This window comes from Natrix helvetica (assembly GCF_964273705.1).
Source record: "Natrix helvetica genome assembly, contig: HAP1_SCAFFOLD_168, whole genome shotgun sequence".
NCBI classification, from domain to species: domain Eukaryota; kingdom Metazoa; phylum Chordata; class Lepidosauria; order Squamata; family Natricidae; genus Natrix; species Natrix helvetica.
Genome location: NW_028113604.1, coordinates 8,560 through 35,677, shown reverse-complemented (window position 1 = coordinate 35,677; position 27,118 = coordinate 8,560). Strand labels below are relative to the sequence as shown.

The following is a 27,118-nucleotide window of genomic DNA, read 5'->3' as shown; positions in this document are numbered from 1 at the left end:
AAGGGTTAACATAAGATGTAAAGTTAAGCTGGACAAGAATGCCACAAGCCTTATCCATTCCACAGGGGATTAAATACCTTATCTACCTGACTAGGTCTAGCTAGGAAATTGGTATTATTCTATCCTCATAAGGCAATCAAGATATCCTGTCACTAGGGTTAATGTGTACAAGGCATACGTGACATGGGAAAAATGTGTATTTAGGAGAAGGATCAATATCCTGCCTGATAAAGTATAAAACTCTGTAACAAACTGCCCTTCGGGGTTCAGATTCTGCTTGAGCTATCGCTGCTGAACCTTGCACAATAAACTTTTCCCTTCGACAAAGAGCTGGTTTGGTCTTATTTCTGCAACATTTCTGGTGACACACAAAGGGACTGCCAGGCGATCTTTTGCTCTGGACAACTAGGACCCCACGGCAGCGAAGGAATCCGAGCCCCGAGTACCTCAGGCGCCACGAGGCTCTTTTGCTTCGGAGGAATGGGGAAAGGATGCCTTCTGCCGCCAAGGGCACCTCCAGTCAATCCAAGGATCCTTTGTGTGAAGGGAAAGGAGAGAATCTGAACGAATCCTGGCCAGGACAAGAGGGGGAGGAAAACCTGCCGGCAGGCAAGTATAATATAGAGTTGTGTACCTGCTCCATTTGAGAGTAGAAGAGGGTGCCTGATCACCGCCCTGCACTCGGGACGTTGATCCTAAAGAAGTCCATGTTAGGTTGTGTGAGAGGTTAAATCACTGCAGTTCCTGTTGAGTGGCCGTCGAGTGTCCTACACCACAGGTCAGTGGTAGAGTTTTTAGAACATGGGTGGGGGAGGGAGTGTCCCAAGGACACCTCTCCAGTGTATGTTGAAGAATTTTAAAAGGGCGCAAAAAGATCCTCTAAGGACGCAAATTTGAAGTAGGGAATACGAAGCGGCAAGCCCGGCTAGGACGAAGTGAGCCCCACATCTGAGCGGGATCATGGGAAGTGGTAGCTCATGGGCGGCCACGGAAACCCTCCTAGGGGAGCTGTTGGGGGCCTGGGATGAAAAGCAGATGCCCGTCCTGGCTGGAATGAAAAAAAAAAGGAAAGCAAAACAGATATGTAGAGAAATGGGCTTTGCTGAAAGATAATACAGGAGAACTAATTTGGCTAAATAAAGGTACTTAAAAGAAAAGGGAAAATATTGGGGTTTCTTTTTTTTTCTCTTGTCTGTCTCTTTCTCTGTCTTCTATGCAACCATGTGGTTTGTTTGTTAAGATTTGTGCCTTCCCTAATTTAACAAATATGTGCTGGGAATGACTAGGATGTGCAAACCTGAGACTTTTCTCCCCCCTCTCTTATTTTCTCCTTGTCCTTGTGTAAATGTGTGTCTAAGTCTTTGTGCACCCTCAAGGTAATTGTAACTAAAATGTCTCCAATCCAAAAAAGACAAGAATTTTAAATTGTTCAAAGAAAGAAAAGAGTAAACTGGTAGAAATTGCCTTTGCTCAGTTTGTTGGGCCCAAAAAAGGGGAAGGGGAGCGTAGTTAGGATTTAAACTGCTCTCTGAGTTTTCCCATGCTTTCCCAATAAAAGAAAATTGAAGATTTAAAGGGACAGGACCTCCTCCAGGCCTGAAAGTGTTGTTCCATGGTATTTGTGCAAGTATGTGTGTGAGTGTGTGTGTGTGTAATCATTTCCAGACCTGGAGGGAAGTTGAGATCCTTTAATAATAGGAAATGGAGCTCATTGGCTTATGTACAGCTCCCTGAAATAATTGTAATAATTGCTTTGCATGAAGAAAGAATAAAATGGGATATTTGTATGTGAAATTAATTTACACAAGCAGTCTGATTGCAGTGCAAATGTGAGTATTTGATGGTAAAAGTTGGTATGAATGTAATTTGATTCCCTTTCATATAAAGAAACCGTAAGTTGTAAGGTTGTTTAATGGTATGTGTGTGTGTGCATGTGTGTTATCTTTTCCAAAACTGAAGTGAGGGTGAGATCCTCTATTAAAAGAAAATGAAGCTTGGTGGCTTGTGAAAAAAAGCTTCCTGAAATACTTATTATGATTGGTTAGCATGAGCAAGCATGAAGATCTGATTGCAGTATGAATGTGAGTATATGTCCCCGATGCCCCAGGGAGTGATAAGTGAAGGGATCCAGAGACCTGTGATTGCCTACGTGAATGTTTCCCCTCCCCCTCTTCCTTCTGGGTCATTCTTTGGAGGGAAGCAGGAAGGGGGGGAGTGTAAGTGTCTGCTCATTTTTACCATGAGTGTGTGTATGAGATGCCCCCAATGATACTTGTGAATGCCTCTCTGCATCCCCTCCTCCTTTCCCTCCTTCCTTTTGGATCATTAAAGGCTGCTGCGGGTTTTTCTGCTCACTTTAACCATTTTTTTCTCTCTCTCTTCTGAGAAATTTAAAGTAAATGGGTGATCTGCTCCTGCACCTTTACCTTTCACTGTTGTGATCTTTCATCTGCATATAAAAGTTATGCAGTTACATTTCTTTGCCTTCTCTGAATACAATTTTGATTTTTTTTCTTCTGGAAATTTTTGAGATTTAAAATGCTTAATTAAACCTATTAAAAGAAATGATTTTGAGATATTTTGCTTACATTTTTAATACTTAATGAGAATTTGCTTCCATCTGAATGGAATCTGATATTTTGGAGTGTTGACTCAAAGTACCTCTTTTTTTAATTGCAATTTTTAAAAAAGCTGTTCTTCCCTCCCTCTTTTACGCCTGAGTGCATTTTTAAATGCTTATGAGTCAAGGTGCTCTACCCTATGATATTTTGTTTGTTTGTTTGTTTGCAACACAAGTTGTTGTCCCTTTTGGAAATTTACTCATCTTACTGCAAAAGTGTTTCAATCATAGAGGCAGTGGGAATGTCATGTTCCATGAAATTTACATTGTCTGCCTTCTGAAATAATGTTTGGATTTCCACACTTGGACAGAATGGGTGAGATTCCACAACATGAGACTAAAGATATGTCTATAAAGAACTGTATTCTTGGCCTCTCTTTTTTTTACCTCAGAAACAAAGGATTGCTAGCTCAAACCATAACTCTCCAATTGGCTGCTGGCGATTGCATCCTGATAAAACCTGACATGAGGAAAAAACTTAGCCAAGCATGGGACAGACTCTACCAAGCCTCACTGACGAGAGAGAGAGAGAGAGAGAGAGAGAGAGAGAGAGAGAACGAACAGTAGTGGTGCTCATTGTGTGTAATTTTTTTAAAAAACTAAACAGCCTGGATTGCACACTAGCTAATCTCAATTTGGCCTCACTAAAATAAGAGCTAGGGCAGGTTCAAGAACCATCCCTTCGAAATGGGCAGCCTGTAACTTAAAGGAAAAGCATGGCTGTGAAGAATTTTGGGACTTCTGCTTTCTTGAAACCTGTCTGGAAGCTCACAGAAAGTGATATCTGATATTAATTGGCATGGAAAATTGGATACTGTAAATTTCTTTCCAGAAATTGTGCCCTGGTTGCTAGACCTTCATGGTTGAAAGCTCTCTGGCAGCCACTGAAGGAATCCTTCTGCTGTCTCTCTCAATGCCTTTCCATGAAAAAAAAAAGTGGAACCTTTAGTGGCAGCCATAGGAGGGGTCACACTTGGATCCAATCAATGTGCTCTCTGTAAAGAAGAGGGACATTGGCAACGGGAATGCCCATGGCATTTGGGATCCCAGAATTGTGGGACGTTCAGGGGAATAGGCAGGGCATTGCCTCCCCCCAGCTCTAGGGGACAAGGATTTAGAGGACATGGATTCAGAGGAAGGGGATGATATGAGACAGACAGAAGAGGAATGCTACCGCAGGAGGCAGGAGAGATGATAGGATTAGCGGAGATGAATTGGTCTGACTGAAGGGGAGAGGGCTCAGAGGACCCACCCCCTAAGCCCTTGGTTAAGATACAGGTGGGGAATACAGAAACAACCTTCCTTTTAGATACAGGGACTAGCCGTTCAGTGGTGAATAAGCCAATTGCACTGCCAACGGGTCCTAAGCCCTTGGTTAAGATACAGGTGGGGAATACAGAAACAACCTTCCTTTTAGATACAGGGACTAGCCGTTCACTGGTGAATAAGCCAATTGCACTGCCAACGGGCAGACAAATTCAAATCCAAGGGGTCTCAGGAAGGGTTTTTAGGGAGAACAATTCTTAAGCCCACGATATGTCAATTAGGGAATACTGTTCTGAAACACCAGTTCCTATATATTCCGGAATTATCCCCTAAGGGGGAAATAGGTAATAGGGAATTAATCAAACAATTGCAGGGGTTGAATACACAACTAGAGGTCATAAAGAAATATGTAGGAGAACAAACACCCCCTTTACTTGCCACCAAATGCCATCCCTTTAAGCCAGGGGACAGAGTATGGGTAAAGCATTGGAAAACTGAACCTCTAAAAGCTAAATGGAAAGGGCCATATACTGTAGTCATGTGTTCTCCCTTGGCAGTAAAAACTCTGGAATCCAAATCGTGGCTCCATTGGACCAGATTGAAAGGAGCAGCTCAAAGTGACCCAGTCCAGTGGGAAACACAATCCACTGACAAACCCTTGGTGCTCCGGCTTAAGCGCAAGTGACTTTGCCTTTCAGTAGCAGTAGAAAAGAAGAAGAAAAACTGTAGTAGATTTTCTTGTTTGCGCCTGAAAGGACACTCTGCTGAACCTTACCAGCAATAGGTTCCCTGCGCACAGTGTCGAAGACGCCCTGCTGGATCACTCCGGAAGCTGATCCTTTACACAAGGCTAAAGAATGGAGCCAAGATTTATATTATTAATTATGGTATTAGAATGTAAACTACAGTTGGGATATGGTGACGTGTATATTGAAAACTTAGGGGAATGGGTCCTAGCCATAGAATTGCTCTCAGTGAACCAATAGGGAGGGTGGACAGTGAAACTAACAAAGTACTTAGGTTAGACCCAGCATATTGAGAAGAGAGATGGCCCCAGCCATGTGATGACCCCAGAGGATTCGATTTGCAGGTGTCCATAATGTGCATGGAAATTGGGCCCGGGAACTCAGAAGTGTGCAAACATATAGGAAGGTTATTCAGAGTTGGGATATGTAATCACCTTCTAACGACCTCTGGTCTGCCCCTAGTGGCCTTGGATTGTGGCCAACCCCCTTCCATTGTAATCGGGCGGATAGTCACTTCCAGTTTGCTCGGAGGGTCGTTTTAAGCGTTCTGAAGGCATCAAGGAAGCTCATGAAGCCTCCGGAGGCCTCTGGGGGGAGCGGGGGAGGCTCTTTTCGCCCTCCCCAGGCTCCTATAAAGACTCTGGAGCCTGGGGAGGGCGAAAAATGGCTTTATAAAGAGTGAACTCAGCTGGCCAGCGCGCACATGAGCGCTGGCCAGCTGACAGGGCAGCGCCTCTCGTGCCCTGACAAATGGCTCCGCGTGCCATAGGTTCACCATCACTGCTCTATACTCTTTATGTGCATGACTGCATTTCCACTCACACCAGTAATACTATTACTAAACTTGCAGATGATACAACAGTGGTGGGACATCTCCGGGGGGGGGGGGGGGGTGAGTCTGCCTATTGAGATGAGGTGGAACGGTTGCTTTCGTGGTATGGAGACAATAACTTAGCCCTTAACAGCAATAAGACCCAGGAGCTTATAGTGGACTACAGAAGGAATTGATCAGACATCCAGCCCTTGCTTATCAATGGAGACCGAGTGGAGCAAGTGGCCAGTTTTAAGTTTCTGGGTTTTGTCATAAAAGAGGACCTGACCTGGGGCACTAAAATTGCATCCCTGGTCAAAAGGGCCCAGCAGAGATTATGCTATTTGAGACGTCTCAGGAAACAACAGCTGAATGGAAAACTGCTGTTGACCTTCTACTGCTGCACTATAGAGAGTATTTTAACTTACTGCATCTGTGTTTGATTTGCCAATTGCACAGTGGCAGATAGGACAGCACTCCAGAGGGTCAACGTCATTGCCCAGAGGGTCATTGGTTGTCCTCTCCCCTCTTTGGAAGAACTTTATAGCTCTCGCTGCCTCAAGAAAGGTCAAAACATCCTTAAAGATCTATCTCATCCTGGGCATCCTTTTTTTTGAACTATTACCGTCTGGCAGGTGGTACAGGACAATAAAAGCAAGGACAAATAGGCTGAAAAAACAGCTTCTATCCCAGAACAGTAACTGTTGAATTCTAGCCTCTAGTGCAATATTAATGCAGTATCAGGGGTTTTCAATTCAATTGTATAGAATGTGAAGGATGTGTGTTTTTGTTTTATTCTAATAGTTTTCTTATGTATGGTGTACACTGAAGATGGCATTTAATTTTGTTGTACGAGATGCAATGACAATAAAGTAAACTATGGGAGCTTTTTTCAGTTTATTCCCCACCATAAGATTTAATATTTTATATTACTGTGTCATTTAATTTGATTTTATCTTAACAGCCATCATTTTTCATTAAAGTCCATAACTCCCTCCAAGGGGCACCTGGGCTGGTCCAGCTGGCCACCTGGGAAAGGGCTCAAAGGGTCTGGTTGATGACTGGTTCTTTTGAGGGAATCAGCTCATTCCCAAGGATGGAGCTTCCTCTCCCCTCCCCTCCCTTCCCCTCTCCCCTCCCCCAGTTCCCCCTCCTGGGCCAAGGTGGACACATCAATGTCCCCCTCCAGGAAAGGAACACAATCCCTCAACCACAGGCCCACATAAACCGGGAGTCCCAATGGGGCCTTCCTACAACTTGGAGGTCTTTTGTGGGGGTTCACTCAAGGCCTGGGAGATGGGGAGGTCAGAGGGGTCCCATCCCACCAAATAACACCCACACAACCCTAAGAGGGGCCACCGTGCCCTCCTACATGGGCCTCTAGGTAGATGTGGCAAGAATTCAGGCTGTGCCATCTCCCATTCTGTGGGCACCTCCAGGATCTCAGCTGCAGCCTCTCAGCCCTCTGCTTACTCCAGGAACTGAGGAAGCAGAAAAGACCTCAGAGTCCTGCATGAAAACAACACAGGGTGAAGGGAAGAGACTCCATCCGCTGCTTAATTAAAAGACAACACCCGCACTGTAAAGGGGAAGAAATAAAACTTCCTATTCGCTATGTAACTTTCTTCCTCCTTACACAGCAACGTGGCTGAAAGGCCCTTCCTGACTCCTAGTCAGCTCTCATCCCACCATTCTCCTTTCCACAACAGATGGGAAACGAAGTTTCACTTCAGGCAGAGGGGCACAGGGCATGGATTTTGTAACTTGTTAACCAACATAGTTAGATTGTATTTTAATTTGACTTATTTTCTCTCTCTTACAATGATGTTCAGGCTCATTACAGACTGGAATGTAGGAATAGCCGTCAACATTGCTAACCTGGGAAGATAAACTGGCTGGAGACTAGCTCCGGATAAGAAAAAAGTTTGTTCACACAAATCAGGGTCTGCTTTATCTCTTTCTTGAACTATAAGCAACTGTATTCCTTACAATTTATGCCCCTTCTGATGTCAGACCTCAATTTAATGAACGTGTGACATTATGGGACGCAAATATGTAACACGTTTGAGTACATGTAACTGATTTCCTATGCAAAGGTTGCTTTTATCCTGTCCAATCAACTTTCCTCTTTCATTTTTCTTTGCTGTGCCAACTATAAAAAGGAATGTAAGAGGGATCTCTGTGTTCTCCCTTTTCATAGGAAGATCCCACTTTATCAGGGCACCCTCATAAATGGCTTCTAAGTGATCTTCCAACTCGATTGCTTATTGGGAAGGTGAACCAAGGCAGATTTGACTATCAGGCACAAGGAGTTTTAAAATCATGTCGAGTTTAGGATTAGTACAGGACCATGATGGTGAACCTATGGCACGCATGCCCTAAGTGTCATGTGTAACCATGTCACACGACACGTGCGGCCTTGCCTGTTCATTTTCCAGGTCTCTGGCATGCATGTGTGTGCGACAATCAGTTGTACTTCACGCACCTGGCAGTGCCGAAAACCAGGGTGCGCATGTGAACCAGCCAGCTGATCTTTGGACATACATGTGCCCCAGAATCCGGAAGTTCGGATTCACAACAAGCACACCCACACGCAATGAGCAGGCTTGCGACGTTTCTGCACCTTTTTGGCACTCAATGCAGAAAAGGTTCACCATTCCTGGCTGAGAGACTTCTAAGAACCAACCAGGATAGCTTTCAAACCACGATCAGGATCTTGAGGTTATATGTCAGTCCAGCTAATTGTGGCATGTTTCACATCTGATGGCCATAAAAATCCATGGTTTCTGCCTTATGCAACCTGGCCAATGACTGATGGTCTCTTCAGGTGTGTTTGTTATTTTCCAAAATGGAGGTCACGTGTGGAGAGTTGTTGGTCTGCATCCATGTTTTTCAAACGTTAAGATGAATGGACTTCAACCCCCAGAATTCCACACCCAACAATGCATCTCCCAGGATTCACTGACCATCAATTCCTCCCTTGGGGTGAGGGGCAGCCCTAATTTCTCCATCTCTTTTCATTTGGTTTCTTCTGACTTCTGCCTCTCAGTGTGTTTATTTGTGGGTGTGAATTTTTTTCAACTGGGCAAAGTTCTGCTAACTACTTTTTCATTAAAGTTGATTTTATTCTTGAAGTCTGGCCACACTATTGTATCAGCCCTTTTGTAGGGGCGCCATTGGGCATTGACTTTCAAAATACAGCAAATGTTGGCATAGACTCAGCAGGCAGCTACTTCAGATCTGTGGCATGCTGGGACATTAACTGTCTCCCGGGGTTTTCTCTCTAACCATGATGCCAACAAATGTCACATTTCTTTTTATCTTCAGCCACAGGTACCATGTATTCCCTCTGGGGCCAGTTTCAAGCATGGAGCTCCCAAACCTCTCAATTCTAGATGACGGATTTAATCTAATCTCTTCCCCTGTTATTATGAATCACATGAGGATTATTTCCCTTTCATTTCCCTCCAGAGAATTTCCCAAAAACCTTTGAGTCCAAGAACTGGTTGAATTATCCAGGGATTCCTCCTGAGAGGGAGAATTATGATAAAAGTTTCAGCTCTGCTCTTTGGCGGAATCCTCCAGAGGAGACTTTGGGCAGAGAAATATGGAGTTTAGGGACAGGCAAGGTCTGTGCTCTTGAATGTCTGTCTCTCTTCTTTCCAGGTGAAGCTGAGTGTTTCTCTGTGTTGAGAAAAAGCAACTGGATCATATTCCACCTTGTGAAAATCCTTTGATTCTTCTAATACTTCTTTAGAAAAAGAAAAGGGATTCATTGATTCGCCCCATGAACAATGGACCTCCTGCTTCTGCTTCTGATGCTGCTTTTGTTTCATCCAGGTTCTGGGAAGCTGAGAATGAAATGCCCACAGAGTTTGGAGAACCAGGATGGAAAACAACCACAGAGCTTTTACAGCCCAGGAGACCATCTCATCGGTATAGTCATCAGTGGAGAGGAAAAATTGCATGTAAACTTGCTTTTCAATGTGGCTCCTTCTCTTCAGTTTGTGTTCAATGATTTGTAAGTCATTCAGGGTGATGGAGTTGCACCCCCTCCATTCTAACACTTTCCTTCTTTTCTGTTTTTTTAATTTTTCATTTATTCCTATATTGGAGATTATGTCTAATTTCCTGAATGGTTTTGATTTCCACGGCTTCTCTCTTTTGTCTGATTTTGTGAAAGAGACTCAAAAAGGGGTCTGAAAAAAAGGTGAAAGGACTCCAGATTATTTTTCTCTCTCACTTCAATCCTTAATTTATCACTTGAATAATGAATTGTATTTAAGGTAGTGGTTGAACCAATTGTAGTTGCTGTACCTCTGCCAATTCCCATATTTGTGTAACTGATCATTGCTTTTGGATCAATGTTGGCTGAAGGTTCAGTAGGCTTCTGGAGGATTATACATTAAAAACAGTATTTGTTGTTGCTGTTGATTATAATAACACTCTTTTTTACAATAGGAATGTTGATGGTTTTTCAAACGGCTTACTATTCATTTTCAACATTGAAATAGTCAACAAGAATTCCCAGCTCCTGCACAATCTCACACTTGGCTACAATGTCCATGACAACTACTTGAGCACCATCCGGACTTCTGATGCCTTGCTGGACATTCTCTCCACTGGAGAAGCCAATGTCCCCAACTATGGCTGTGGAAGGAAGGACAACCTCATGGTTTTTCTTGATGCAGCTGACAGGGACATCTCCATCCAGATGTCAACATTAGGAGGCACCTACAAAGTCCCACAGGTATGTGTGTGTTTTTCTCCATCTGGTAAAGTGAGTAGTGGGTGGTGGTGGGTGAGCAATAATGCAATCATGTCTTCTCCATGGGATAGTAGCATCTGGAACAGCTTGCCTCCAGAAGTTGTGAATGCCCCAACACTGGAAGTCTTTAAGAAGATGTTGGATAGCTATTTGTCTGAAACGGTATAGGGTTTCCTGCCTAGGCAGGGGGTTGGACTAGAAGACCTCCAAGGTCCCTTCCAACTCTACTATTGTATTGTATTGTATTGGATGCAAGAGCTGCTTTTCTCTATATTAGCAAAAATGTCAATATTTTACCCCTTTATGTTCATATTGAGATTAATCATAAAAGGCCTGAAATGCAAGCAATACATTCCCTGGAAAAGACATTCTACCAACTATTTGACTCATCAAAAAACATCCCTGGTTGTTGGGGCCTCTATTGACACATTTTTTTTCACATATAAATAATGCGAGCCCTATCCACTCAGATTGAAGTTGGCAATAGTAGCATTTTATCTATCTAAAAAGTGGAATAAAAAGGAGTCTAGCAATTATAGGCCAAATAGATTAGCAGATATTGTGGGTAAAATGTATGCCATGATCCTTTTAGTTAAACTTAAGAAAAATGCATTCCTGGCTCGTTCTCCAGGTCCTTGTTTGAGAGGGAGGTTTGGGCTCAATGGAGCAATGAGAAGAAGGACTGATACTTACCAAGGAGAAAGGGAAGGATGCATATTTGAAACCTTGTTATTCTCTCTTCATATTGACAATTTACTTCAAGTAATAAAGGATCCCAAAACAGATCATAAATAAATGTTATTTCATTCTTTCTCAAAAATGGTTAAATTAGTGAACCAGCGAAATGCAGTGCACATATTATAAAGTACTTGGATTTTAGAAAGTAAACCACCATCTACTTCTTGGTAAACTAAAAATTTATGGGATAGACAGCACCAGCCCCAGATGGACTCAGACTGTGGTCCTCAGTGGAACTACATCTACATGAGGGAAACAAGCAGTGGGGGACCCCAAGGTTCCATTTTAGGCCCAGTACTCTTTAACATCTTCATCAATGGTTTGGATGAGGGATAGATGGGGAACTTTACAGATGACACTAAACTACCAGGAATAGCCAACAGCCCAGAAGATAGGCTCAAGATCCAGATGGATCCTGATAGACTTGAACCCCGGGCCTATCTAACAAAATGAAAGTCAGTGTAGAGAAAAATAAAGTCTTACACTGAGGCTAGAAATACCAAATGTACAGGTACACATTAGGCGAAACCTGGCTCAATAGTAGTAACGGTGAGAGGGATCTTGGAATCTTAGAGGACAATCTCTCAAATGTGAGCCAACAATGTGTGGCAGCAGCCAAAAAAAGCCATTGGAATCCTAGGCTGCATCGACAGAAGGATAGAATCAAAATCACGTGAAATACTGGTACCGCTTTATAATGCCTTGGTAAAACCACCCTTGGAATAGTACATGGATGGAGAACCTTTTCGGCACTGAATGCTCTTGTCAGGGATGCAATCTGGAAGAGAATTGCCCTGTGTGCATGCCACTGCACATATGTGCACCAGGCAGCTCCTCTTCCGGTTTCTGGCTCGCACATATGCCACGATCAGCTAGATGGCATCCAAGTGATCGTGGAAACTGGAAGACCAGCTCTTCCAGTTCCTGGCACTGCGATGCACACAAAGGCCAGCTGATCGTCATGCTCACATGCACACAAGAAACCCAGAGGAGCAACAGGCATGGCTTAGGGTTCCACTCAGCCCAAGCTAAAAATCTGAAGCAGAGGGCACCATTTCCCCTCCTGGGGCCTCCATGCATCCCAATTTTGGCCTCCCCAGCCCCCAGAAGTACTGTGCCGGCCAAAAGCTTTGGTCTTACTTTGCAGTTTCAGTCCATGGGGCTTGCGAAGGGAAGGCCTGCACTCAGCCGGTGGGTGGGGTCTGGCAAGTGGGCGGGGTGATTTGGGCAGGGCAGCCTTATGGTCCCACGTGGGCTGGATTAATGGCTTCAGTGGCCTGTATCCAGCCCGTGGGACGTAGTTTGAGGACCCCTGGTATAGGGTCTCCTTCTTGAGCAGAGGGCTGGACTAGAAGACTTCAAAGATCCTTTCCAACCCTTTTATTTTGTTATAAGTTCTGTTATAGGTACACGTTTAGTATGCTAAATACCTATTGGAACATGTTGATTTACACTGTGATATTATCATAATTACACATTGGATTATATACCCTGTGAGGAAGACTTGGGTTCTTTTCTCATAATAATTATCAGATAATTAATGAATCAAGTTCAAAAGTTATGGTGTTTGAGAAATGACATCCTAACGATAGATGGTCAGCCAATAGAGCAAGTAAGACCTTTCCTTACCTGGGGTTGTTTTCTCTGAGACTGAATCTTGGCTCCCTCATCATCAAAGGAGCTCAGTTAGATCAAAGACATGAGTGAAAGTGGTGCTTAAAAGAAAACCTCATAGCTCTCCAGCTTCCTCAGCCCCAATTATTGAAGTATATGAGGCCAAGGTTTCCCCCATGTTCTTACATCAATCTGATATTTGGGGCTTCAGAGAGAAACCACCAGCAGAACCAACCCAATCACAGCCTCCGAGGAGAACCTTGGGGTGGACAAAAGGACTCCAGCTGCTGCCCCTCAGAGCTGATTTGGGAATTTACACAATTTCTGCTTTGTCTAAAATCAGAAAATATGGATATTGGCATTAAATTTAATCTATGGAAACTGACAGACTCTGAAAATTGTGGCTGTTAGAACAGACAAAATTTCAATTAAAGACCCATTTTAGATTGTATTACTGACAAATTGTATTAGGAACTGAGGTCTCCCTGTTTCTTGTACAACTGGAGAAGAAGTTAAAAGATTCCTGCACAAAGAATCTGGGCCATAGAAGCATTAAAATGTGCAGCAATCCTCAAAATTATAGTAGGCCGTTTATTGGAATAGAATACTTCAGTTGGCATTTCCACATGTTAATCTAATTGCAATAAATTGTAGGGGTGAGATACAGTAATATGACTTACATTGTTTATAGTTTTTTAATTTATTTATTATTTTCCACTTTTATAATACAATCTTGCTAATATTCTGTCTTTAATATTTTAAACAATTTCTAATTAACAAATGATTCTAATGCTTTCATGAGAACAAGATTGGATTTATTAAAATCTAATATTTTGCACTTGATCTGACCCCAAATATAACACAGCATTCTTCATTGTGCAAGGTTTTTGAATGCAGCTCAGAATCTGATAAATCCAGTGAAACTCTGAAGACGAAGCTATGGATTATCAGCTTTCATTTCTGCAGAAAGCAAAAGACTGGATGACCTTTTTGTCTCCCACTTTAACAGAGCAGGCAGAAAAAGAAAAACAGGCATGTGCCAAAAACTTTTCCAAACATTTTATAGCTTGCACAGAATGCTATTGCTATAGAAACATAATTTGATATCACACAAATTTCATGATTTTTGTCACCGCTCTGAAAACCATAGACTGTAGAAGGGAAAAGAAATACATTTTTGGAGTATAACTCATAGCTTTGTTAGGGAATGCTGAACACACATTTTAAGGTACAAGCAAGGCTACTTGGCAGGTTCCATATTCCACTTTTCACAAGAAGTTACTTTGCTAGGTTAAGCTTGGCAATTTGCCTAGAAGTTTTATCTATGTAGTTGGCACGTTAGGTTACAATGGAGCTTCTCTCAACAGCAATTTAACAAAAGCTGAATTAGGTTACACTCTGTGTATGCTCTAATGCAGTGATGGCAAACCTTTTAGAGACCAAATGCCCAAACTGCAACCCAAAACCCACTTATTTATCTCGGAATGCCAACACGGCAATTTAACCTGAATAATGAGGTTTTAGTTTAGAAAAACAATTCATACATAATTAATGTCTTTTCTCTGAAAACAGCCCCCTCCCCCAATAATAGCGCTTTCAATGATACAAACTTTTTTATTGAAAGGTAAACGTTTGCATTTGGCATGCTTTTGATTAATGTGACCTTTGCTGTTGAATGCAAGCTGATAATTTTTCTAACCTTGACTCATACTTTGTAAGTTTGAGAGCAACACATGCAGCACTCAGGTCATCTGTTAGTCCAGGGGTGTCAAACTCAATTTCAATGAGGGCCCCATTGTGGTTGACTTCGGAGGGCATGGTGGGCATGGCCAGCTCCCACTGCTGCAGCGCTCACTCTCCTTGATTGCCCATGGTGTGTGCAGGAGGTCAAAGTATGTGGGTCAGAGGGAGGCCCACTCTCTCTCCTTACGAGACCTAGCTTTGTAACCAAAGCATACTCAATGATAGGATGGAGACCACCAGGAGAGGTCAGGAGGATGGGACAAGGAGATGGTAAAAGGCAACAGGGCTGTTTGTGATCAAGTGCTAAGGCAGGATTTACCTCACACCCTCACTCTCTCTCCTTATAATCTCCTTCCTTCCCTTCTTTTTCCTTCCCTCTTCATTCTTTCTTCCCCTCTTTCCTTCTTTTTGCTTCCTTGCTCTCTTCTCCACTTTCCATCTTTTTTTTGGTCTTTCCTGTCCCTTCTTGGATGCTCCAATGCAAAAGGGGAAACATTCCTTGCCTTGTGATCAAATGCCACTTTTGCTAGTAGTTTGTGGCCACTGAAAAGACCGAGAACAAACCAGGCTCAGTTTATTCCATGCTTGCATTTCATTGGGACAGACTACAGGACAGCAAAAGTGTCAAAATGATGGCTCTGGTAGTTGATCAGAGCTCCTTTGTTTTTTATGTACAACAGCATTTAAGTGCAGAGCTAAGTTAGTTGCTTTTCTATGAATACATAATGATCCTTGAAAAAACTCTTCTGTAGGGACCCTGCCATGGTCTAATTCAGACTGGAAATATAGCAAAGGAAACTATTTCCCCAATTGCTTTGTCCTTTTTTCCCCACTGGAAACAGCTGTTTGCAACCCATAAGGAGGGGATACTTTCCTAAGAGCTCAGAATTCAAGGATACCAATTTGGCCATGACTACCACCAGATGGATTCGTAACTGGCTGACCAACTGCACTCAACGTGTAGTCCTCAATGGAACTGCATCTACATGGAGGGAGGCATGTAGTGGAGTACCCCAAGGCTCTGTTTTGGGCCCAGTGCTCTTCAACATCTTCACCAATGATTTGGATGAGGGAATAAATGGGGAACTCATCAAATTTGCAGATGACACCAAGCTGGCAGGAATAGCCAACACTCCAGAAGATAGGCTAATGATACAGAAGGATCTTGACAAACTTGAACATTGGGCACTATCTAATAAAATGAAATTCAATGGTGAAAAGTGTAAGGTTCTACATTTAGGCAACAAAAAAGAAATGCACAGGTACAGTATAGGTGGTACCTTGCTCAACAGTACTAACTGTGAAAGGGATCTTGGAGTCCTAGTGGACAATCATTTAAATATGAGCCAGCAGTGTGCAGCAGCTGCCAAAAAAGCCAACACAGTTCTAGGCTGCATCAACAGAGGGATAGAATCAAGATCACGTGAAGTGTTAATACCATTTTATAATGCCTTGTTAAGGCCACACTTGGAATATTGCTTTCAGTTTTGGTCGCCACGATGGAAAAAAGATGTGGAGACTCTAGAAAGAGTGCAGAGAAGAGCAACAATGATGATTAGGGGACTGGAGACTAAAACATATGAAGAACGGTTGCAGGAACTGGGTATTTCTAGTTTAATAGAAAGAAGGACTAGGGGAGACATGATAGCAGTGTTCCAATATCTCAGGGGTTGCCACAAAGAAGAGGGAGTCAAACTATTTTCCAAGGCACCTGAGGGTAGAACAAGAAGCAATGGGTGGAAACTAATCAAGGAGAGAAGCAACTTACAACTGAGGAGAAACTTCCTGACAGAACAATTAATCAGTGGAACAGCTTGCCTCCAGAAGCTGTGAATGCCCCAACACTGGAAGTCTTTAAGAAGTTGTTGGATAGCCATTTGCCTGAAATGGTATAGGGTTTCCTGCCTGGGCAGGGGGTTGGATTAGAAGACCTCCAAGGTCCCTTCCAACTCTGCTATTGCATTGTATCTCAGGGTGGGGAAGGCCATGGGGGTCCTAGTGATAGAAGAGACCCTCAAGGCCTCCCCAACCCACTGAGATACCTCCTGATTCTCCCTCCCTTCCTGCAACAAGGACTCACTTACTTTCCAAACCTCTGTCTCCTCTCTTGTTTCTCGGCTTCTTTGCCTTTGAAGAAGGGAGAGGACAGTTGGCTGGGAAATGCTTTTTGTGCCGAGAATGGACACTCCTGGGTGCTATAATATTGTGCAGATTCAGGCATCCATCTTCTTTTGCAGAGTTAGGGATCCAGAAACTTTCAATCTCGGGGGTGGGTGGGTGGTTCTCGGGGGTGGGTGGGTGGTTCTCGGGGGTGGGTGGGTGGGTAGGTAGGGAAAATGGTTACCTGCAGGTCTCCTGCTCCTCCCCTGCCCCCAACTACTTTCCACTTAGCTACTTAATGAGGCTTCTTTGTCTCAAGGAGCAGCAAATGGATTGCCAGTCAGAGACAGGCAATCCAAGTGTGTTTGGCAGAGAAAGCATACTTCAGCCAAGGCACCCAAACTGCTGCCAATGGTGTGGGCGACAGCTGAGCATGCAAATGGGGCCAGACAGAGACAGGGAGGGTAAGAGAGTAATCTAAGTGTCTGTGTGTGTCTGTCTGTCTGTCTGTGTGTGTGTCTGTTTGTGTATGTCAGAGAAAGCGTGCTTCAGCCAGGGCACCCAACCTGGTGTGACCAACACCTGAGCAGGGAGGCAGGGTGTGTGTGTACTTCCATCCCCATTCAAGCAGGGCCTCTTATTTCCTCCCCAGCACAGTTGGGGCATGAAGGCTGCTGCCACCTAAGTACCAGGATTGCCCCCTCCCCAGCCAGCCAGCCAGCCCCACCTGACCTGCTCCCTGCCGGTTCCTGCAAAGCCTCGCCATTCTCCTCCTCTTCTTCTTTGTGTCGTCGTCCTCCTCCTCCGCCCAAGAGCAGTGGGCTCCACAGGACAGGTTCTCATTTCTGCCCTGGGGCAGAAAACTCTGGTGGGCTGGAAGTGAGTGTGAATGGCCTGGCTCTCCAGTGCTTCCTGGCTCAGTTGGAGGCTTCCTTCAGCCTTCAAACAGTTGCAGGGCTTTTTTTGGGGGTTTTGCTTCCAGGTTGGTGCAGGAGGCTTTCCAGGGCCAAAATGGAGAAGGAGAAAAAAAAAACCCTGTGCTTTCTGCACCCCATTTTGTCCCTGGAAAGCCTCCTACCGGGTGCGTTTCAAGGTCTTGATAACGATCTTTAAAGCGCTCCATGGCTCAGGACCTAGCTACTTGCGGGATCGTATCCTGCCCCATACATCCCTGCGACCAATTCGCTCGCACAGAGAGGGACTCCTCCAGGTGCTGTCCACCAGACAATGTCGGGGGGCGGCGTCTAGGAGTAGAGCCTTCTCTGTTGCGGGCCCAGCCCTGTGGAATGACCTTCCCCCGGATATTAGGACTACCTCTGACCTCCGCGCCTTCCGGATAAAGCTCAAGACGCACCTATTTCAAGTAGCTGGCCTGGCTCAACCATAGTTCGTTCACACTGCTCCTGACGGGTTTTTTAATTTTTGTGACTTTTAGACTTTTATAAGGGGATTTTAAACTATGTTTTAATTGTCTTTTCTTATCTTCATACCTCCTCCATGTACACGTGTTCATTTATTCTGTGTGTGTATTGTCCTTATTGTTTTTATGTGTTTTATTGTACGCCGCCCCGAGTCCTTCGGGAGAGGGTGCGGCTAAGAAATAAATTATTATTATTATTATTATTATTATTATTATTATTATTATTATTATTATTATTATTATTATTATTATTATTATTATTATTATTATTATTATTATTATTCCTGCACCAACCTGGAAGCAAAAACAAAAAAAAACCCAAAACTCTGCAACTGTTTGAAGGCTGAAGGAAGCCTCCAACTGAGCCAGGAAGCACTGGGGGGGGAGGGCCATTCACACTCACTTCCAGCCCGCGAGAGTTTCCTGCGCAATGTGAGCGCCCCCTCCCCATGCATACTCACGCGTCCCCCGCCCTGGCCCTCCACAAAGGCCCGAAAACCAGCTGGCCGGCAGGAGGGGCGCCTGCATGTGGATGCTAGTGGAGCTGGGCTGGGGTGGCTGGCGTGCCGGGAGAGGACGCTCTGCATGCCACAGGTTCCCCATCACGGCTCTAATCCTTTCAATTCCTTTTCCAGATCAATTATGTAACAGCTTCAGAGTCTCTGAGTGATAAAAGTCGATTCCCCTTTTTCCACCAGATGGTCCCCAAAGAAGGATTCCACTACCCAGCAATTTTCCAGCTGCTCCTCCACTTCAGATGGACCCTGATTGGCCTCTTTGCTTCAGACACAGAAAAGGGAGAGAATTTCATGAGGATTTTCCCTCCTTTGCTTGTCAGGAATGGAATTTGTGTGGTTATATCACAACTGTTCTCAAAGAATGGACATACAGCAGCTCTTAGGGATTCCCTCTCTAAGTGGAGACAAGTCAATGTCTTTGTTCACTTCATGGAATATGATTCCCTTTCTGCCAGAGTTCTTCCTTTCCATGAAACACTTATGCGTCTCCCAGGACCCATTGAGGGGAAAGTCTGGATCCTCACAAGTTTTGGAGGGCATCCAATAAACAAGCGCAGACTTCTCAAATACATCCATAGTCTTTGGCACTTTGGTTTTCTGCCAAAAGTAAGGCCAATGGATGATGCCTTTGAACCCTATTTCTTTGTGGAAGGAAAGTTTCAAGATCATTATTTTCATTGTTCTCTTTCAAAGAATGTCTTTTCTGTCAAAGGCCGCAGAAGATGCACCCAGAAAGCCCCACTGGAGTCCCAGGAGAAAAGGGACAGAAAAAGGGCCCCAAATTACTACCACTATTATAGTCTCATGAAGACTCTGGCCCAGGCCCTTAATGCTGCATATTCCTCAAGATCGAGGAAGGGAAGGAAGGAGGGAGAAAAGATCTTGGGGTCTCCAAGGCTGCAGCCATGGCAGGTATGGAGGTTCCAATATGGATCCCTTAATCTTAGATCCTTTGGAGGAGAAATCCAGAGGAGAAGGAAGGGAACCATCTCAACAGATCTGGCCAATTTCATTATTCAGGGAATTAATGGTTCCAAAGAGTAGATACCATGGCATTTTTATATTTAGCACTGCTAATTGGAAAATGCTGTATTCTTTTTACAATAAATACCTGTATTTGTGGGTTTGTGATTAGCCTGGTGGAATTCCACCTTCCTTCCATCCCCATTGCAGGTGGGTCTGTGTGCAGCTGGAGAGGCAGCTAAGCCCCCCTATTCTCCTCCAATGAAAGGGAGCCTGGCGTGGATCTGGATGCTTTATTGGGAGAAGAGAGCAGGTGAAACTGAGGAGATGCAAATGGTGGAAATCAAATAGAAAGACGAGATAGGCAGCAGTAACTAACAGCCAGCAAAGAAGCAGCTGGAACCTCTCCAGCGATGCTCCGTGTGAGAGACGGAGGTGTCTCCGGATGACCAGGGGTCTCGGTCACAACGGCTGCTTCCGTCTTCTCCAAAGACTGACAGAAAATGGAGTCTGGCTTCAGACCTTATAGTGAGGCTTATCTGCCCCCGGCCACTAGGTGTGGGGGCTAGAGCAACAACAGCACAACAGTTACCGGATTTTTCGGAATATTAGACGCACCTCAAAAAAGAGGCTGAAATTCTGGGTGCATCTTATACATCGAATACAGCATTTTTTGCCTCCTGAAGCCGTGCCCCCTTCACCAAAATGGCCGTGTATAGCCTTATGGAGGCTTTCAGAGTGCTCCTGGGGGCTGGGGAGGGCTGTAATGAGCAGAAAATGGACCATTTGTGCCCCCCCAACTCCCAGCAGCACTCTATAAGCCTCCATAAGGCTATGCATGCAATTTTTTGACAAAAAACGGGCCATTTTTTGCTCATTTTTGCCCCCCACACCAAGGAGCACTCTGCAAGTCCCACCAAGGCTATTCATGACTTTTTTTAAAAGGGGGGGGGGCATTTTCACGAAAACAGGCTGTTTTGTGGAGGTTTGCAGAGTATAAAAACTTTTTTTCCCTCTTGGAAAGCTCTTTAACTGGTTGATGAGAATTTCATTGATCAAGTGCTTTGCCAGCAGAAACAAAGTCTTAGGTGCTGCAGATTGTCAGCGATTTCCTTCTCCAGCACATGTATAAATACACCTGAAATCATCTACCTATCTACCTACTCTCTCTTTCTCCCTCCCTCCCTCCCTACTGTATTTCTCTCTCTCTCTTTTTAAAAAAAAAAACCTTCCCCCCCCTCTCTCTATCCCTATCTACCTACTGTATTTCTCTCTTTTCTCTCTTTTTATTTCTCTCTCTCTATCCCTCCCTACCTACTGTATTTCTCTATCTCTCTATCTTTCTCTATTTCTCTCTCTATCTCTTTATCTATCTCCCTACCTCCCTACCTAACTACTCTCTCCCCCCCTACCTACCTACTGTATTTCTCTGTCTCTCTTTTTATTTCTCTCTCTCTATCCCTCTGACCTAGTTACCTGCGGGATCGCATCCAGCCCCATACATCCCTGCGACCAATTCGCTCTCACAGAGAGGGACTCCTCTGGGTGCCGTCCACTAAGCAGTGCCAGCGGACGACGCCTAGGGGAAGGGCCTTCTCTGTGATGGGCCCAGCCCTCTGGAATGACCTCCCCCCCGACATTAGGACAACTACCGATCTCCGCTCCTTCCGCAAGAAACTCAAGACCCACCTGTTCCAACTAGCCGGCCTGGCTTAAATTAGAACTATATTCTCTAATCCCCCTGGCAATTTTAAATGGTAAATTTCGGGTATTTTAATTGTTTTAATTTTATTGTACTGTTTTTTTAACTTTATGGCTATTTTATTTATGAATTGTAAAAATGTTTTATGTATATACCTCCTCCATGCCATATGTTTATATATTTAATTGTACGCCGCCCCGAGTCCTTCGTGGAGAGGGAGCGACTTATAAATTGAATAAAATAAATAAATAAATAATAAATACCTACCCTCTCTCTATATATATACCTACCTACCTACTGTATTTCTCTATCTCTATATCTCTCTCCATTTCTCTCTCTCTTTAAACCTTTATCTACCTCAATACCTCCCTACTTACCTACTGTATTTCTCTCTTTCTCTCCCTCTATCTACCTATCTACTTTTTTTAAAAAAATTGCCTGTTCAAAACCTTGGTGCGTCTTATACTCTGGTGCATCTTATACTCCGAAAAATATGGTACATGTTGTGGCATGACAACCTTTATAAATTAGGAGGAGACCCTGAGACCATCTAGCCCAACCCCCTCCTCTCTGCAGGAATCCCAGTTCAAGCTTCTCTGACTGATGGCTGCTCAGTCTTTGCTCTCAGACGATCCATGAAGAGGAGACTGAACTTCTCTGCTTTACTGGCTCAGCTCTAAAAAACAACTCATTCTTTTATGATATTTTTCTCTCTCATTCAGCTAAAATCTCCTCTCTTGTAACTGAATTCACTTTTTCCATGTCTGACACTCTGGAATAAGAGTGAGCTGATCTTACACTCGTGTGTAACATGACTCAGTTATTGGAAGAGGGTTCTATCCAGTGGTGGCATTAAAAAAGTTTTACTACCGGTTCTGTGGGCATGGCTTGGTGGTCATGTGACTGGGTGGGTGTGGCTTAGTGGTCATGTGATTGGGTGGGCATGGCCAACGTGACATCACTCATGACAAGGGGTACCTTGCCTGGCCTCTCCTTGCATCAACAAGATACAATTTCCCTGTCTATTTATTTACTACTAATGAATATCCAAAATACACAATTTAATCCTATGTATATATGCCATATGTGTACATACACATTACATAGTTTAGTGTGTGTATAGGCACACAAAAAGATACATAATCTGCTATATATACTGTATGTGTATGTACACACACAAACACACACACACACACACACAGCTCTTCTAAAACTGTAAACCTTCAACCTCACTTACTGCGTTTAAACACCCCCAGAGTCCACTTTCTGCCACACATTTAACTTTAACTTCTGCACATTAGAACATTACACTGGCAAAATTCACTTAACAATGCTCTTGCTTAGCAACAAAAATGTTGGGCTCAATTGTCATAAGTCAAAGTCTATCTCTGCCTTCCTCTGCATGGCAGCCTTGTCCTAGTAAACTCCTTCCCTTTTCTGGCAATTTTCCTCTCTCTTAGAGGCACCAAAATAATCCAGAGGATATCAGGCCTCCAGCTGGAGCAGGAGGTTTCACTAGATGACCTCCGAGATCCCTTCCAATCCTAGATTGCTGTGCTGTTTCAAAGAGTCTTCTGGAACCTTCCTTACTCTCTTCTTTTTTCTCCCCTCCTTCCCTCCGTGTATGTATATGTACATCCATCCACCCATCTATATCTTATTCACTTTCTTTTCCCTCCCGCCCGCTTTCTTTCTTTCTTTCTTTCTTTCTTTCTTTCTTTCTTTCTTTCTTTCTTTCTTTCTTTCTTTCTTTCCTTCTTTCTTTCTTTCTTTCTTTATTTCTTTCTTTCCCTTTTATTTCTTTTTTCTTTTCTTTCTTGTTTCTCCCTTCTTTTTCTTTCTCTCCCTTTCACCCTCTTTCTTTCTTTCTTTCTTTCTCTTTGTATCTCTTCCTTTCGTTCTTCCAAAGCTAGAAGATCCACCTGAAACAAAAATTCATTTGGATGAAACTGGCCATTACATTCTCTCTCTCTCTCTTTCTCTCTCTCTCTCTCTCTCTCTCCCTCCCTCCCTCTTCCAACCAGCTCTGCGCCTCGCCTCATTGTTTGCTTTTAGTGGCAGGCCGATTGCCAAAGTCCTTTCCCAGGGTGCTCTGGGGATCCCCGTCCCAAAAAACCGCAGGTTGCTTCTGGAGGGGGCAGGCAGATGGGCAGCATTCCCCCCTCCCTGGGTGCCTGCAGCCTCGGAGCCTGCAGCAACTCCCGGCCCTTGCACAACAAAGGCAATGAACAACTTCTCACTCGCCAGAAGACTTTCTTTACTGTGGAAGGGCCCAGAGTTCCTCCAAGGCTGCAGGCACCCAGGGAGGGGGGGTTGGGGATCCTGTCCATCTTCCCTCTCCCAAAGCAACCTCAGAGGTTTTCAGCTCCTCTGCAGAGGCATTTTTTTAAACAAAAAACCCCCAAAAGCCACAAGATCCGGAGCTGCCAGTCTCCAGTAAGATGTGCATCTTGTGGCCTGGCCCAGCCCATCCCCTGCCCCACCCGCCACATCCAAATTGCACCTCATTGTGAGCATCTCTCAGCCATTGTGTGCAGGGAAAAACCTTGCACAGTAAAGAAAAACTTCCCAAGAGTTCGAGAAATTGTTAATTACCTCACCCTCACGAGAAGGTTTTCTTTACTGTGCAAGGTTTTTCCCTGCACACAACGGCTGAGAGACACCTGCAGTGGGGTGCAATTTGGGCCCACCCCCCACCCCAAGGCAAGGCCCATCAACTCAATAAGACTCAATAAGCCAGGGGTTGCTCCCTCGACCGGCTCCACCGAAGATCTCCTTCATCCTTTTTGAGTCGCTCCGCTTTGCCGCCCGGTGAACAACTGAGCCAAACCGCTCCTGCCAAGCGGCTTCCCCCAACTCCCCATGCCCGACCGTTAAACCAACCGATGGTTATGCAACCGGAGCCAACTGGGCGCAAAGCTGGGTTGACAATGAGCCTCCGAGGTCTCCCTCCTGCCTGCTTGCCCAGCGCTCACTCAGCTGCCCCCTCTGATCCCCCGGTTGGACGCAGCCACTCACCGGCGACTGGAAAGCGAGGTCATCCACCGCCTTCTTGTCCAGCACTTGCTCAGAGAGCCCCTATCCTCTGACTCCCCCCCAGCCTCCCCCCCAGCCTCCCCCCAACATCCCCCACGCCTGGGCACAGCCACTCAGCCGTTCTTTTTTCTTTTGTTTCCAAACTAAGCCCCGGTTGGTTGGTTGGTTGGTTGATTGTTTGGTTGGTTGGTTGGTTGGTTGGTTAAAGTGCGCTTGGATCCGAAAGCTCCATCACTGGAGGCTTTTAAGAGGGAGAACTTTTCAGCTGCCAGCTGGCAAAGAAAGCTCTCAGCCATGACCGGCACTGCTGTGGCTCCCGCTGGCTGGGTGGACAAAGGAGCAGGTGGCGACTGCGGCCTCAGTCTGACACGAGCTGAGGGCCTGGTCTGGGGAGGTGGGGAGTGGCTCACCCAGGCAGCTACTGCAACAGCAGGGCTGGCCAGGTCCCACCCCGTGTGTTGCATCCCCCTCCCAGCTTTCGCCCATGCCTCCATGCCGTTTTTGGGTGTGCAACACGCGGGAGATCCTAGCTGCAGTTTACTCGTGAGCAACATTGGCCAGGAGAGGCAGGGGGAAAGGCCAATGGGGCAAACGAGTAAACTGAGGTTCCTAAGTGGGATTGAGCCAGGGGTCGGTTCTGGATACCGCTACTGCCGGTTGCTCTACGCATGCACAGAAGCCAAAAACAATATGGCCGAGAGAACCGGTTCAGTGGCGTGGCCAGGCTGGGTTGCTGCTGGTTCCAGCCACCCAGGCCACCAGGTTACTACCGTTTCAGCCGAACTGGTCCAAACAGGTAGGAACCCACCTCTGATCTGGAGGTGTTTTCCATCAGGATTACAAGGGAGAAGATTAGCCTGACAGATTTCTTCTTGATCAACCCATGATTTCTGGGAATCAATCTGTTGTTTTCAAAGAGTTTATGAATAATCTTTTTTTCTCTGTTAATTTAATTTGTTATCTGCTCTAAAATGTTCCATATAATTGACCAACTATGTCTATTATATTTTCTCTGTAGTTTGATAAATTTTTCTCAGACTTTCTCCTTCACTTATGAAGATTATGGCAGTATTTGTATCCTATTTAACCATATTTGGAGATGAGACAATTGCAGAAGAAAGATTCAATGTGGGATAAGAAACAAAGTTTTCTGTTTTTCATATTCCTGGATGTTCCCATTCTAGTTTCATCCCTTTCTGGAGAAGAATGAATTTTGGAATATTTCTGAGTTTAAACTGTACTTGGACCAAAATGGAGAGATAACAGCAGATCTGACCATTGACAGCTTCTTGGTTCTCCCCAAGGAGAGTCCAAGGAGAGAAATTCTGGCGTATTTTAGAAGACAGAGACTTTCTATCAATCAAGATGCTCTTTCAGGGCTAGAGTTGCTCAATAAGGTAGGAGACATTTTGCTGTGTTTTGTCTATTTTCCAAAGCCTGAGGTCCCATTTCAAGTGGGCAAAGCTTATAGTCTCCAGAGTGGTTGACCTTCCATGCTAGTTGGTGTCATCTAATGGAAGTTTTTCAACAGATAGGACCTAAGTGAAGGGTCTTTGCCATGTTTTATGGAAACCTTTCAAGATCGTACTGGTCAGAGGTTTCTTTCTTCATCACAATTTTATTCTATCTTTAAAAAATCTAATGGAATAAAAGTTTCCTAAATTTTTTATAGTAAACTTTATTCTCAGTTTTAAGATGAATATATCATCATACTTAAATCTTTTTTCCAATATCATCCCTCTAGATTATTAAGTAGAAAAGTACCTTATTGCAATGTTAAATTCCAAAAGCAAAAGGGAGGAATTAATGAAGAATCTGCCAGTTGTTCTACCTCCTGCATCTGTTTAGAAGTAGTCAGAGATTTCATATTTACCTCAGTGAAGACCAGAGGCTACTTGTCTCCATCCATTTCTACCTCCATTTTCCATGGACGGAGAGTCTTAACATCTTTTCTTTGGCATTCCTTGATTTTCTGCTCAGTCCCTGCCTCAGTCCAAATGTATGGAAAGTTGTCATCCTGGATTTGTCATGAGGGCTCGAGAAGGAGAGCCAATTTGCTGCTACGACTGCATTCCTTGTCCGGAGGGGACCTTCTCCACTCAGGAAGGTGGGTGAGACTGGAGGAAAGGAAGTGGAACTGATTCATTACATACATGAAATAATAAAGTTTGGTACTGAACATCACACAGGAAATTATTTGGGTCCCAATTCTTCTCTCACTGTCATAGACGATTAAACAAAAATTGATTTTTAAAAAAAGTCTTATACTTCTTACCGTCTCTCACTAGAGGTACTAATAAATGTGTTGTAGACAATATCTCCTGGTATCACTTGTTGTCCAAATAAGGTATTTCCTGAAAGGTAAAAGGAGAGAATAGTAAGGGAATATGGTTTTTTTTCTTAGATGCAGGGAAATGCACCAAGTGTCCGGATGACAAATATCCAAATGAGGACAGAATCCAATGTATCCCCAAAGTTATAGCCTTCCTGTCTTATGAAGAACATCTGGGCATCATCCTGGTCTCTTTTGCCCTACTCTTGTTCCTAACTACAGGCCTTGTTTTAATCATCTTCACTAAATACAGAGAAACTCCCCTTGTCAAAGCCAACAACCGGGACCTCTCCTACATCCTCCTGGTCTCCCTCCTGCTTTGCTTCTTGTCTCCTCTTCTCTTCATTGGTCAACCAAGGAAAGCCACCTGCCTTCTCCGACAAACGGTCTTCAGCATCATCTTCTCAGTTGCTATTTCTTCTCTCTTGGCCAAAACCATCACGGTGGTGCTGGCTTTCCTGGCCACAAAACCAGGAAACCAAGTGAAGAGATGGTTGGGGAAGAGCTTGGCCAACTCCATCATCCTTTCTTCTTCTGCTATCCAAGTTATCATCTGCTCCATCTGGCTGGGAGTTTCTCCCCCCTTCCCTGACTCTGACCTCAACTCCCAGCATGGAGAGATCATCCTACAATGCAACGAAGGGGCTGGTGTCATGTTCTACGTCACCCTCAGCTACATGGGCTTCCTGGCTGCCATCTGCTTCACGGTGGCTTTCCTGGCCAGGAATCTGCCTGGGGCCT

General features: G+C 44.5%; 1 protein-coding gene across 1 annotated transcript; it reads left to right on the top strand.

The window, feature by feature from the left end:
- Positions 1–491: 491 nt before the first annotated feature.
- On the top strand, positions 492–26,585 carry LOC309382318 (uncharacterized protein; the record flags this gene model as incomplete). The annotated part of the gene is made up of 6 exons (XM_081971828.1): positions 492–609; positions 9,284–9,464; positions 9,905–10,193; positions 25,230–25,442; positions 26,026–26,152; positions 26,450–26,585. Coding segments are annotated over 6 exons (1,064 nt in total), but the record flags the coding sequence as incomplete, so codon positions are not given.
- Positions 26,586–27,118: the final 533 nt, after the last annotated feature.